Source organism: Centropristis striata, chromosome 13 (assembly GCF_030273125.1).
Source record: "Centropristis striata isolate RG_2023a ecotype Rhode Island chromosome 13, C.striata_1.0, whole genome shotgun sequence".
NCBI classification, from domain to species: domain Eukaryota; kingdom Metazoa; phylum Chordata; class Actinopteri; order Perciformes; family Serranidae; genus Centropristis; species Centropristis striata.
Genome location: NC_081529.1, coordinates 12666225 through 12678349, shown reverse-complemented (window position 1 = coordinate 12678349; position 12125 = coordinate 12666225). Strand labels below are relative to the sequence as shown.

The window sequence follows — 12125 nt, the reverse complement described above, 5'->3', positions numbered from 1 at the left end:
ATAGAAAATTAAAATGGAGTCTTGGCATCTTTAGCTGGAATCTGAAAAAATGAAGTTGGGTTTTAAAAAGATTTTCTTTTCTTTTTACCAAAAAAAAATAATAATTTAAAGAATAATATAGATCTGTTTGCTCTAGAGGAGATTGTGTAGAACTTTTGGAAGGAGGGTTGGTGTTCAGCTGAACATTTGCTTGTGCTTTGTTTTGTGATATTTGCATAAGAGTGAGGGATTACCATGGAGCTGTTTGGAATGGTGAATGCTTGTTTCTTTTGTTATTGGATCATAAGCTTATGCTCTTTTCAGATCATTCCAAATAATGAAACACTTAACAGTTTCATTAAATGTTAAAGATAAGAACTGAAAGGGCCCCATTAAAATTCCCTTAATGTGAGATACCTCAGAGATGAAAATATGAAGAGGCTCCTACACAATAAAATATGTTTCACAGGGTTTAATGTAGCACTGAATAAATCCATATTGCAGCGGTTCCCAAACTTTTTTAGCTGTGCACCCCCTTCTATGTCCCAACCAGGTTGATGTACCCCCAATCCCCCACACCTTCAAAAAAAAAAAAAATGCAATAAGCTTTTTTATAGTCATATTAAAGGTGGCATGTTTAATCATGCTTAAATGACCAGGACACACATATAATTAAATAATCAGCATCACAACAATGCACGCTCGCATTTGAATTAATTTGAAACACTAACACAGTTTCAATATAATGCAACAAAGTTATGCGCAAGCTTCCACTTTTAAGAGCAAAGAGGATGATGACAGGCTCAGGATCAGAGGCAGAAAGCACATAAGTTGGGGAAAATGTTATAATATTTTGAGCCACGTTGAACAAAAATTGCAGCAAGTTTAAATGAGTGTGGAGATAAACAACCCGTCATCATAACACAGGTTGGAAAAATGGAAGAAGATAACTTCTTCTATGCTTCATTTTAAGATGAAGTGCATTTTGAATAGCCTGCATTTATTAATTAATTGATATTACAGTTTTTGTTTTTACATTTTACAAAGGAGATGTTTATTTACACTTCTTTATGGTGTGGGGGAAAAAAATGTAATTGTGTAATTATCAGACCGCCATTACATTTTTCATCTCGCGCACCCCAGGGGTCCACGCACCACACTTTGGGAATCCCTGCCATATTGCATAGTAAATAAAAAAAAATAGTGTTAATTTTCAGCTCATCACGTCCGGGCGATGTCATAGTTGGCTATGAACCAGTCGCAGGTCATCTTTATAGCTAGAAGGAGACAAAAGAAAAAACGAGTCACCTTCACTAGGCTTAAGCTGCATGCAAATATTCATTCAAAGCTCTCATTTGTATATTTAGAAGCACAGATTAATCTGGCACCAAGGCAAAAAAGCAGAGTATGTAGCAGTATTCAATTGATTTAGGTATATTATACGAAGCAGCACTACTTTTCCACCGTAAGTACAGTGAACTCTGACCTTCTTTAAGAGGAGTAAAGGTGAGGTCGGGTAGGTAGCGTCTTAGTTTGCTGTTGCTGGCTGTCTTCTTCACCTGGCCGTCAGACTGGCTGCTGTCAAACTAATGTTCCGAGTCAAGGGGAGAACGGATTTAAACTGTGTGTTTTGAGCTTCATTTATCATAGTATGATTTACATTCATTCATCCATTCTCTTTAACCGCTTATCTGCGCTCGGGTCGTGGGGGGCTGGAGCTGATCCCAGCTGACATTGGGCGAGAGGCGAGGTACACCCTGGACAGTCTCCAGACTATCGCAGGGCTAACACATAGAGACAATCACTCTCTCATTCACTCCTACGGGCAATTTAGAGTCACCAGTTAAACCTAAGTCAAGTCAAGTCAAAGTTTATTTATAGAGCACATTTAAAAACAACCTCAGTTGACCAAAGTGCTGTACAGTTATTAAAATACAATAAAAATCAAACACAAATATAGTTATAAATAAAAACAATAAAATACTAAAAACAGTAAAATAATAAAATAGTAATAAAAACTCAGTCTAAAAACAGAGATAAAAAAGAAAATAAGAGTAAAAAATGTTGTTAAATTTTTTTTTAAAAGCCAAGGATTCTTTCCTAGCTGGGACTGAACGCCAAGGAGAATAAACAGGTTTTTATTAGGGCCGGGACTCGATTAAAAAAATGAATCTAATTAATAGAGGCTTTGTAATTAATTAATCGAAATTAGTCACATTTTAATCGCATATAAATATTTGACCTGAGAACAGTGAGAAGTAATTTTTTTCACATGGATTTTAAGTATACCACTGAATAATGACTGAATACATAAGCTTAAGCAACAAAAATATTGTTTATTTTTGTTCAAGTCCAACAGACCAGTGCAATTTTTGCCATTAAGTGTAGCAATAGCATATTTAGCCGCTAGCTGCTATATGTTTTGCATTGAGGTGATACTTGAGGCTTGATGTGCTACGGTGATATGTGAATTCCTTGTTGCATAGCAACACAACCATGCTCTTATCGACGCTTCCATCCGTTGGTTTTTTGTAACAAAATGTCCCATCATCCACGGGGCCAACCAAAGCGCTCTCATCAGCTTCTTCCTTCATGTTCACTGTGGTTTGTTGTTGTCTGAACTCATGAACGCTAGTTGGTGCTCCAGTATAATCGGTCCGCCTGAAACTCATCCATTCCGCGGTGCAAAAATAAGTGTGATTAAAATGCGTCAATTTTTTTAATGCATTAATTTTTGTGTAATTAATTAATCTTAATTAACATGTTAAAGTCCCGGCCCTAATAAAAACAAAATACTAAAAACAGTAAAACTATAAAATAGTAATAAAAACTCAATCTAAAAACAGAGTTAGAGATAAAAAAAGAAAATAAAAGAATAAAAAGTAAAAAAGCCAAGGATTCTTGCCTAGCTGGGACTGAAAGCCAAGGAGAATAAATAGGTTTTTAATAATGTTTTAAAGTGCTCTACAGAGTGCAGCTCTGACCTGGAGAGGTCGGCTGTTCCACGGAGAAGACTGTCCCCACGAGTACAGAGTCTGGACCGCGGTACGACCAGGAGCAGCTGGTTAGACGACCTAAGTGCTCTAGAAGTACTGTGGGGTTTTTAAAGCTCTGATAAATAAGACGGTGCCAGACCATTTAAGCACTTAAAAACGTTTAATACAACCTTAAACTGGATCCTAAAATGTACAGGCAGTCAGTGCTAAGATGGGGGTTAAGTGCATGTTTTTGGACTGTGGGAGGAAGCCGTAGTACCTGGTGAGAACCCACACTGACATGGGGAGAACATGCAAACTCAACGCAGAAGAGCCACAGGCAGGAGTTGAACCTGCGGCCCTCTTCCTGTGAGGCAAGAGTGCTAACCACTACACCACCATGCAGCCCATATGATTTACATTTATGCATACAACTATATATGCATTCAGATCCCAGTATGATAAGCTAGGATTGTTGGGGAATGTTAAAAGGATACAAGTATTTTTCCTTGGAAGTCCAGAGCCTCTGCAATCATGTCCACGGCCTCTTTGATTGAGATTTCATCCTCTTCACCCACTGACAAGAAATCCACAGTGAGAAGTGACTGAGTGAACAGTACATAAAGTATCGTGACACAATCAGACAGATAGACATGAGCGCATTATAATGATCGCTAAAGCTGTGGACACAATCAAAGGTTTTTTACCCTAGATTCCAGGCAGTCTGCACTACACTGTAAAAAATGTCTGTAGATTTTACAGTGTAAAACTGCTAAACCACAACAGTAAAAGACCGTAAAATGATAAATGGGTTAATTCAGCTTCAGAAACAATGAAATACTGTAAATGTATAAATCAGCCAAAACAGTATTTTTTTAAATTTTTGTTTTTTGAAAAATATATTACTCCACTGTAATATGTATTTAATGCAATATATGCCACCACTGTAATTTTTGCATTTATCTTTTGTAAAAAATACTTTTTCTCACTGTTAAATGTACTAAACACCGTATCTCTAACAAAAATATACTTTGATATTTAATGGTAAAATCTTTAATTTATGCGCCATTTCTAAAGTATTTTTTTGTCAATTATATGTCAGTGTGTGTCCCCAGCTAGTGTGTCCCCAGCTTTAGGAAAAGCATAGCACTGTGCTCACCAGAGAGGATAATGGGTTCAATTTCTTCATATTCTCTCAGGACCCAAATGATGAGACGGCCCAAATCCTGACAGGAAACAAAGACAGTTAGACTGGGCTGTCTTAGTTGACAGTTAAGAATGGTAACATAAGTTCCACCTCAGCTTCTGTAATTCTTTCTGTAAGTCTTTAATAAACTGTTTCGCCAAAATGCACCATTGACACCTATTAAAATGAAAATGTCTGATCCATGGCCATTACAGGATAAAAATCATGCATTCTATTATATCAGAAAACTATTATATAGTATTTTTGTTACTGTTGTATGGAGGGGACATTTCTGTTCCTGAAGGTATTTTCTTTAATATCTGACACTGCACAAAAAATAAAAATCATTATTATTGGTAATCACTGCCCAAAAGAAATCCCTTAGCATTTACTACCCAAAAATGTTTTTTTCCAGAAAAACTGTGGTATTATGTGAATGAATTTGCATTTTAAGTTAAAATGCAGAGAGACAGGTAAAAAAAGGAAAGTTTGTCTTGTCAAGACTTTCCAAAACAAGTAAAACTATCTAATCTCAATGAACCCACAAATATCTTAGAATTAGTGAATTCTAACTAATAACTTGTGCATTTTTTCTTGATTCTAATGAAATACACGTGACCTATTTTCGCAATATGTTGTAAACTATTCTTGAATTAATAATAAGTAAGTGCTTGAGCCATCATCTTGACATAATGATATGCATAGGCATTATATTTCTTGAAACCAACAAAGTCAGACTAAAAAGTAATCTACTTTTCTTGATAAAGCTACAAAGATTTTTATCTGTACGTAGAATAATTCTTGAAATAAGGCAAAAGCTGTGGAATCTTTATATCAAACAAGTGAAACAGTCTAAAATAAAAACTGCTTGCTAAGAAGAACTATCTTATCAGACAAAAAATAAGCATATATCCCCTTGATCTAAGATATTTCATCTTCCTTAGATTTCAGTTTTTGCAGTGCACCTATACAATAAATTCTAAGGGCGTAACCCATAAGAACCCACACCCAGTTATCCTTAAAGGAAAATGATGGGGATATACCACAGACCAAGTGGACCACATAGAACACATTTATGATGTTTTTAAAAAAATTCTACCCCAAAATGTCAAAGATCTGAGATGTGACATATATTATACATTGGGCGTTTATGGTATTTATGTTTATGATATTTCTTATTTAAAAAAAATAAAAAAAATAGACATTTTCTGCTTACAGAGACACAAATGTGCCTTTTCCTTTGCAACTCCACAACATTTATCAAAATTGTGACATTAATAATGCTGTTAAACAATAAATTATTTGTCAGATTTGTTTTTAAGTAACAAAATAAGAATAAATCAATCATAAATAAAAACAAATAACTATTTGCCTTTTTGTTTGCATCTCCATAACGTATATCAAAATTGTGACTTTAATTTGTTCAGTTCCCTATTAACGGATTAGAATTGTTAAATGGGTTTAAACTTAGCCTAGTTACAAAAAATAAGCTTTTTGAAATTAGCTACTTTTTCACATTTCTGTTTCCAGTCACAGCAACATTTTGGAGAAGTCACTTCCTGTCACAGTCACATGACCACCACACCAGGGTGTTGAGTATACCACTATATCACTTAGGGATTTAATGAGTTAATGTGAAGCATAAAGCTGAATATGGGAGATTCTAGAAGATTTACAGTGTTTGTTAAACGGGTCACCATGGGTTCTTATGGGTTAAAATATTGATACTCATACCAGAGAGTAGATAAACTGTCTCCTCGGATCTCCAGAGCCACAAACATGCACATGAGTTCCTTCCACTGTGAGAGACAAAGACACAAGAGACTTTATTACCTGGTTAATGTATGTTTCTGTGTGTGTTGTTCATGCTCACAGTCTGTGTGTATCAACATGGATTAGTGTGTCTCAGTTAATCACTTTTGGCTTTGTGTGTCTTGTGCACGAGCGCCGACAGTACGTGGCCATTTTCTATGCTGAAGTTGTCATAAGGGCCAAACACATTGGTGGGGATGACGGCTGTGTAACGGTGACCGTACTGCTGAAAGTATGCCCTGGAAACACGCACACACACATACAAACACACACACACACACACATATGAACACATGAACACACTTTCAACTTCCCACCTCCTCCAACAGTAAACAAGCCCTTATGTGAAGGCATTTTAATTAGAAACCTGATCCCTGCTGGAGCACATTGTGCTTCGTGACATTCACAAATTGAAATAGTCTGAAAATACCACTGCTTAACAAAGTCTAACTGCAGTAACTACACAGAAGGTGAAACTGAGAAAAACTGCTTCAAAGTTTTTTAATGTTTTTTAACTGGCCAGCCAAATGAGTTATATGTAGGTAAGTGATATGACGCTTATTTCTACATGTATTGATGATGTAATTTTTATGCTCTTTGACCCCAAAAATGTAGCTACTGCACTCTGGTTATGCATTGCTGTAAAATGTTCAAATAGTAATGTAAAACCAGAGTGGAGTAACAACAATGTTGTTGTCTTCTTTCAGCTTTTATATTTTGTTTTCATTAAATTAACATTTTCAAATTTATTTGGTTATAAGTGTAATTAAAGGTGTATGCAGTATATATATTATATATGTATATATATATTATATGGTAAATGGACCTGCACTTATATAGCGCTTTTCTAGTCGATTTGCGACCACTCAAGCGCTCAAGCGCTTTACACGTCAGACTGCGCTCATTCACCCTTTCACACACACATTCATACTGGTGGCAGAGGCTACCCTAAACGGTGCCACCTGCCACCATTGGGAATTCATTCACACACCGATGAACGCAGCATCGGGAGCAATTTGGGGTTCAGTATCTTGCTCAAGGATACTTCGACATGTAGGCTATATATATGTAGGCTATATATATATATATATATATATATCTGCTTTGGATATATATACATATATATATATATATATATATATATATATATATATCCAAAGCAGATGGTGGTAAGTGCAATTACTGTTTGGTTTTGAGTTGGATTCTGTGGTTTTTATATCATTATTTCTCTGAAATAAAGCAAAATTGAAATCTAAGACTTTGTCACAAGATAAAACAAATATCAAGGAGTTAATTTTTAGTTATAACTCAATTTTGACCAAAAATTTAGTTACTGCAGTTAGACTTTGTAGGGCAGACCATGGCTTGGTGTATTACCATCAGTTATGGATGTTTCACAGTCGCAGAGAAGTTTATTGTATGTAGGCATAAAGGCACGGCCCTGAGTTAAATCAAAGCCGCAAAAGACAAAATAGAAGCTACTTGCCTGATCAGGTGCAGCCTCCACAGTCCTTTGTTGAGGATGAGGTCATGTCAGATTCACCCATGTGTCTACACCACACCTGTTTACACTGCACAGCTGCTTACCTGTTCTGAACATCAATCATCCGTTTAGCATGCGAGTATCCAAAATTGGAGTCATGAGGCGGTCCGTTGTGCATCTATGAAGGTAAAGTGTGAAGTTAACCGATAAGAACCCATGGTGACACGCGTGTAACAAACACTTTAAATGTTCTATAATCTCCCGAATTCAGCTTTATGCTTCACCTTAACTCATTAAATCCCTAAGCAAGACTGTGTGACTGTGACAAGAAGTAACTTCTCCAAAATGTGGCTGTGACTTGAAACAGAAATGTGAAAAAGTAGCTCATTTAAAAAAGCTTATTTTTTGTGACTATAGGCTAAGTTTAAACCCATTTCACAATTCTAATCCATTAAAAGGGGGTCCTTTATTGCATTTAACCTGTTTAGACCATATTTCCTGAACAAATTAATATAAAACAAGTAGCAAAAATATCGCTGTGACGTATACGTCACGTTGGGCTTTTAACCTAAAAATCGAAAACCTGATGTGACGTATTTGTCACAATAACAAAATGGTAATAGGTCACTCAATTATTTTCACTATTTAAATTATTTTAGATTAATATATGCTCTGCTGTTTAATTTAAAGTAAATTTGACCAAATATATCATGGGAGTTGTTGTCTCCACCAGGATACCTTCAGTATTCATAGCTCAGGAGGTTTTTATCTGGAGCTGAATTATGCACAGACGTTGCTTTTTCTCCAAAACACATGGATCCGGTAAATAATATTTGAAAAAACACAGAATTTAGCTGTTTAAGTGTATCTTAGATGAAGATGCAGCTAACGTCTGCTCAACTTGTTTTTCCGATGCATTAAGATCCAGAACTTCAGGAGGTTTTTTTTACCAGTAGCTGAATTTTCAACAGAGGTCTCCTCCTCTCCAAAGATAACAGATTAGGTGATCAAAATTGGTAAAAATTCTAATGAAAGCAGTTTCACATTAAAAGAACAGTGTTTCTACAATAATGTTCTTGAGACACAGGATGATACCTTCAGATCCAGATATCCAATGACTTCATCGAGTTAAAATCTATAGTTAAAAACAACCCCAATGTAAAACGTGTCATGTAAAATGTAGTCAAACTGGATTAAAAGTCAATTTATGACTACTTCTGGCAGAAAACTATGCTAGGTTTGAAAATACGTACACATAACATAGGTCTAGTTGTTTTTATATATTTGCAGAAAAGTTGCATATTATACCTTTAATTTCATGACTGGAGCTACATAGTACCCTGATATTTACTGTCAGGTTTTGGTGGCTTTGCCAATCAAGAGCTGAAATTGCCCATCTGAGTCAATCAGTGCCAGATAATTTAATAAAAAAATAAAAAATAAAAAATAAATTATCTGGCTTTCTTCTGTGGGGGGGTTTTTAGGTCATTTTGTCTTCTCATTTTGTGTATTTTTTGGTCATTTTTTCTTTTTTTGTCTTTTTGTGTCTTTTTTGGTCATTTTGTGTCTTTTTTGGTAATTTTATGTCTTTTTTGTGTCTTTTGTTGGTCATTTTGTGTCTTTTGTTGTGTCTTTTTTAGTTATTTTGTGTCTTCTTCTGTGTGTGTGTGTGGGGGGGGGGGGGGTTGGTAATTTTGTCTTCTCATTTTGTGTCTTTTTTGGTCATTTTTTCTTTTTTGTGTCTTTTTAGTCATTTTGTCTTTTTGTGTCTTTTTTAGTCCTTTAGTCCAATATTAAATGTGATTTTGAATCCTTTTTTACTTTCCAAACACTATCATGCTCAATAAAGACTTTTAAATGTTGCAAATGTGAACAAAGGTGTCAAATATAACATATAAGAGGGTTACATCCAGTCCTATAATTCTATACAAAATATATTTGCGCTTGTCTCCAGTTTTACTTGGTATATCATCATCAAACTGAAACTGGCCTCATGGAGTTTACAGCCAGAACTTTAGAGGTAAATTTACAGTAGGGCTCCACGCTGCTTTGTTTTCTAGTCTGGATGTGATGAAGAAGTCATGCTTTGGTGCTTTTAGTGACTCCAGGAGGTTAAACTGAGTAAACAAAGTTTTTTTGTCTTGTTTTGTTGTAAGCTTACCATTTTCTCATCGATGGGGTATGTAGTTTTGTCAGGGAAGATACAACTGGACAGGCAAGACACAACCTTGGTGACCCCCGTCTCATGGGCTGTTTGTAGTACGTTGTCATTGATTTTGAGGTTGTCCCTCTGTGAAGATGTCAGACAGTCACTGACTGGCCATTACAGTATGAAGACAATAGATAGATATCTTCCATTGACCTCGTATTTACAGTAGAAAAAATAGAAATTTATGTTGCGCTGCAAATAAGTGTTGTCTAAAAACAAGATAAAAACACTAAATCTGAGGGAAATTATTTTGCTGCATGGACAGATAATTTCACTTGATAAGATTCGTTAAATTAAGATTATTAAATCTAGAAATAAGCATAATGAATGCTTAAAATAAGAAATTAACTCTTAAAACAAGATAAATTATCTAATATTTCGTTTATCTAACACTAACAACGTTTTTTTTTTATCTTGGTAAGAAACAAATAATTGTCAGTGCACTCTGCTCGGGCCAGTTCATCGCTGCTTGCAGCATTAATTTATCTTGTTTTAAGAGTTAATTTGTTATTTAGCATACAACATGCTTATTTCTAGATTTAATCATCTTAATTTAAGAAATCTTGTCAAGTGAAATTATCTGTCCATGCAGCAAGATCATTTCCCTCAGATTTAGTGTTTTATCTGGTTTTTAGACACACCTTTTTTGCAGTGTGCTGTTATTAGTTTGTCAGCTGTGTTGAATCATTCATTATCTCACCAAAAAGTGCAGATTTTCCTTCATGTGTAGATAGAGTCCTCCGACTTTTGCAGCCAGATGGATTACATGAGTGGGACGATACTTCTTGAACACAGCCCTGGTCTGCCCAGCATCTCTGTTCATGTTTTAGGACCACATTTATTTAGAATTGGATAGAGACCAGGAAAAAAACATACATCCTATTCTGCCCTACAGAGTCTAACTGCAGTAACTACACAGAGGGTTAAACTGAGAAAAACTGCTTTAAAGTTTTTTAACATGTTTTAATTGGTCAGCTAAATGAGTTATAGGTAGGTAAGTGATATGAAACTTATTTCTACATGTATTGATGATGTCATTTTTATGCTAAATAATCATGATGATTTATTTGACCTTTGACCCCTAAAATGTAGTTACTGCACTCTGGTTTTGCTGTAAAATATTCTAATAGTAATGATAAACAGAGTGCAGTAACTAATGTTGTTGTCTTCTTTCAGCTTTTATATTTTAATATCAGCGACTAAACTTTTTTAAAAAATTGTTTTTTTTATAAGTGTATTATAAAGTCTTTAACAACTCTATTCAACGATTTGTGTATTTGAGACATATTATAAAAGTAATGTTATGTTTTAGCCTTAATATAATTTTATCTCACTTTTTTTACTTGATCACTACCTAGATAATAATTTCCCTTTCAAATAAACGTATAATATCTGTCATTTTAATGTTTAAATTAGTATATATATCCAAAGCAGACGGTGGTAAGTGCAATTACTGCTTGGTTTTAAGTTGGATTTTGTGGTTTTTATGTCATCATTTCTCTGAAATAAAGCAAAATTGAAATCTAAAACTTTGTCACATGATAAAACAGACATCAAGCAGTTCATTTTTAGTTAGAACTCAATTTAGACCAAAAATGTAGTTACTGCAGTTAGACTTTGTAGGGCAGTATAGTCTAGTGTTTTTGTTGGAACTATTAAAATACAGTAATGGGTAGAAATGCAACTCACACAAGATCAGCCTCCTTAGACGAGAGAAAGATCCATTCTTCTCCCTCCAGTTTCCCACCTTCCTGCTCTACCACATGCTCTATGGCTTTGCCCACCAACCCAGATCCCCCAGTGACCAGCACACGCATTGGTCCCGCTTTCATCTCTGACCCCATCTTCTATGGCTGTGGTGGTGGCTCTTTAGTGTGAAAATTACACAGAAAATAGGTTTCATAATTCAAATAAATATGTTCCTCACTGCATTAGTATAAAATGCTCTGCTGAAGTAACAAAAAAGTCCCCTTACCTTTGTGTCAGATGGCTGAAATTAGTCACCTGGTAGTCCTGTCTGACAAAGATGAACATCAACCATTTATACACTAAGTAGTGTTTTCAGCTTGTGAGTCTTTAGGTGTATCAGGAAGTTTGAGACTCCTCCTACATCATGTCTCTCTGCCTCTTTATTCATGGAGAAGATTAGCTGCTACCACCTACTGGTCATAATGTATTTTGTACAAATGTAAACAGTGGCGGTTCTACATAGGGGCCTACAGGGGCCACTGCCCCTGTGAAGAAGCCCTTGGCCCCTGCTGTGGCCCCTGTGTCAACTTAATAATAAAATGACCAATTTATAACAATGAACAATGGAGCAATTCTAACCTTTTTTTGTTCAAACAATATCTAACTGTACACAAAAGGAACCCAGAATGTGTACATTGTATAATAGTTTAATTGTGCAATAAAATAGTGTGTATATATATAACATTCTGACTGCACTGCACTTTCAAAATAAAAAAAGTGCACAAAAATGAG

The 12125-nt window shown here is 35.3% G+C and overlaps 1 protein-coding gene across 1 annotated transcript; it reads right to left on the bottom strand.

Annotated features, from left to right (window-relative positions):
* Positions 1–1103: 1103 nt before the first annotated feature.
* Positions 1104–11675, bottom strand: LOC131983096 (GDP-L-fucose synthase-like). Its single transcript, XM_059347690.1, has 11 exons — positions 11620–11675; positions 11334–11511; positions 10345–10459; positions 9597–9725; positions 7540–7613; positions 6058–6191; positions 5875–5939; positions 4114–4180; positions 3452–3531; positions 1466–1565; positions 1104–1256 (listed from the first exon to the last, which is right to left on the bottom strand). The coding sequence occupies exons 2-11, from the start codon at positions 11486–11488 to the stop codon at positions 1201–1203; spliced, it is 975 nt and encodes a 324-aa protein (XP_059203673.1). The 5' UTR covers positions 11489–11511; positions 11620–11675; the 3' UTR covers positions 1104–1200.
* Positions 11676–12125: the final 450 nt, after the last annotated feature.

Coding starts and splice junctions, on each gene's coding strand:
- LOC131983096 (XM_059347690.1), bottom strand. CDS start 11,488: ATGGGGTCAGAGATGAAAGCGGGACCAATGCGTGTGCTGGTCACTGGG. Junction 9,726..10,344: donor AGGAAAATCTGCACTTTTTG/GTGAGATAATGA, acceptor ACATCTTCACAG/AGGGACAACCTCAAAATCAA. Junction 7,614..9,596: donor ACCCCATCGATGAGAAAATG/GTAAGCTTACAA, acceptor TTACCTTCATAG/ATGCACAACGGACCGCCTCA.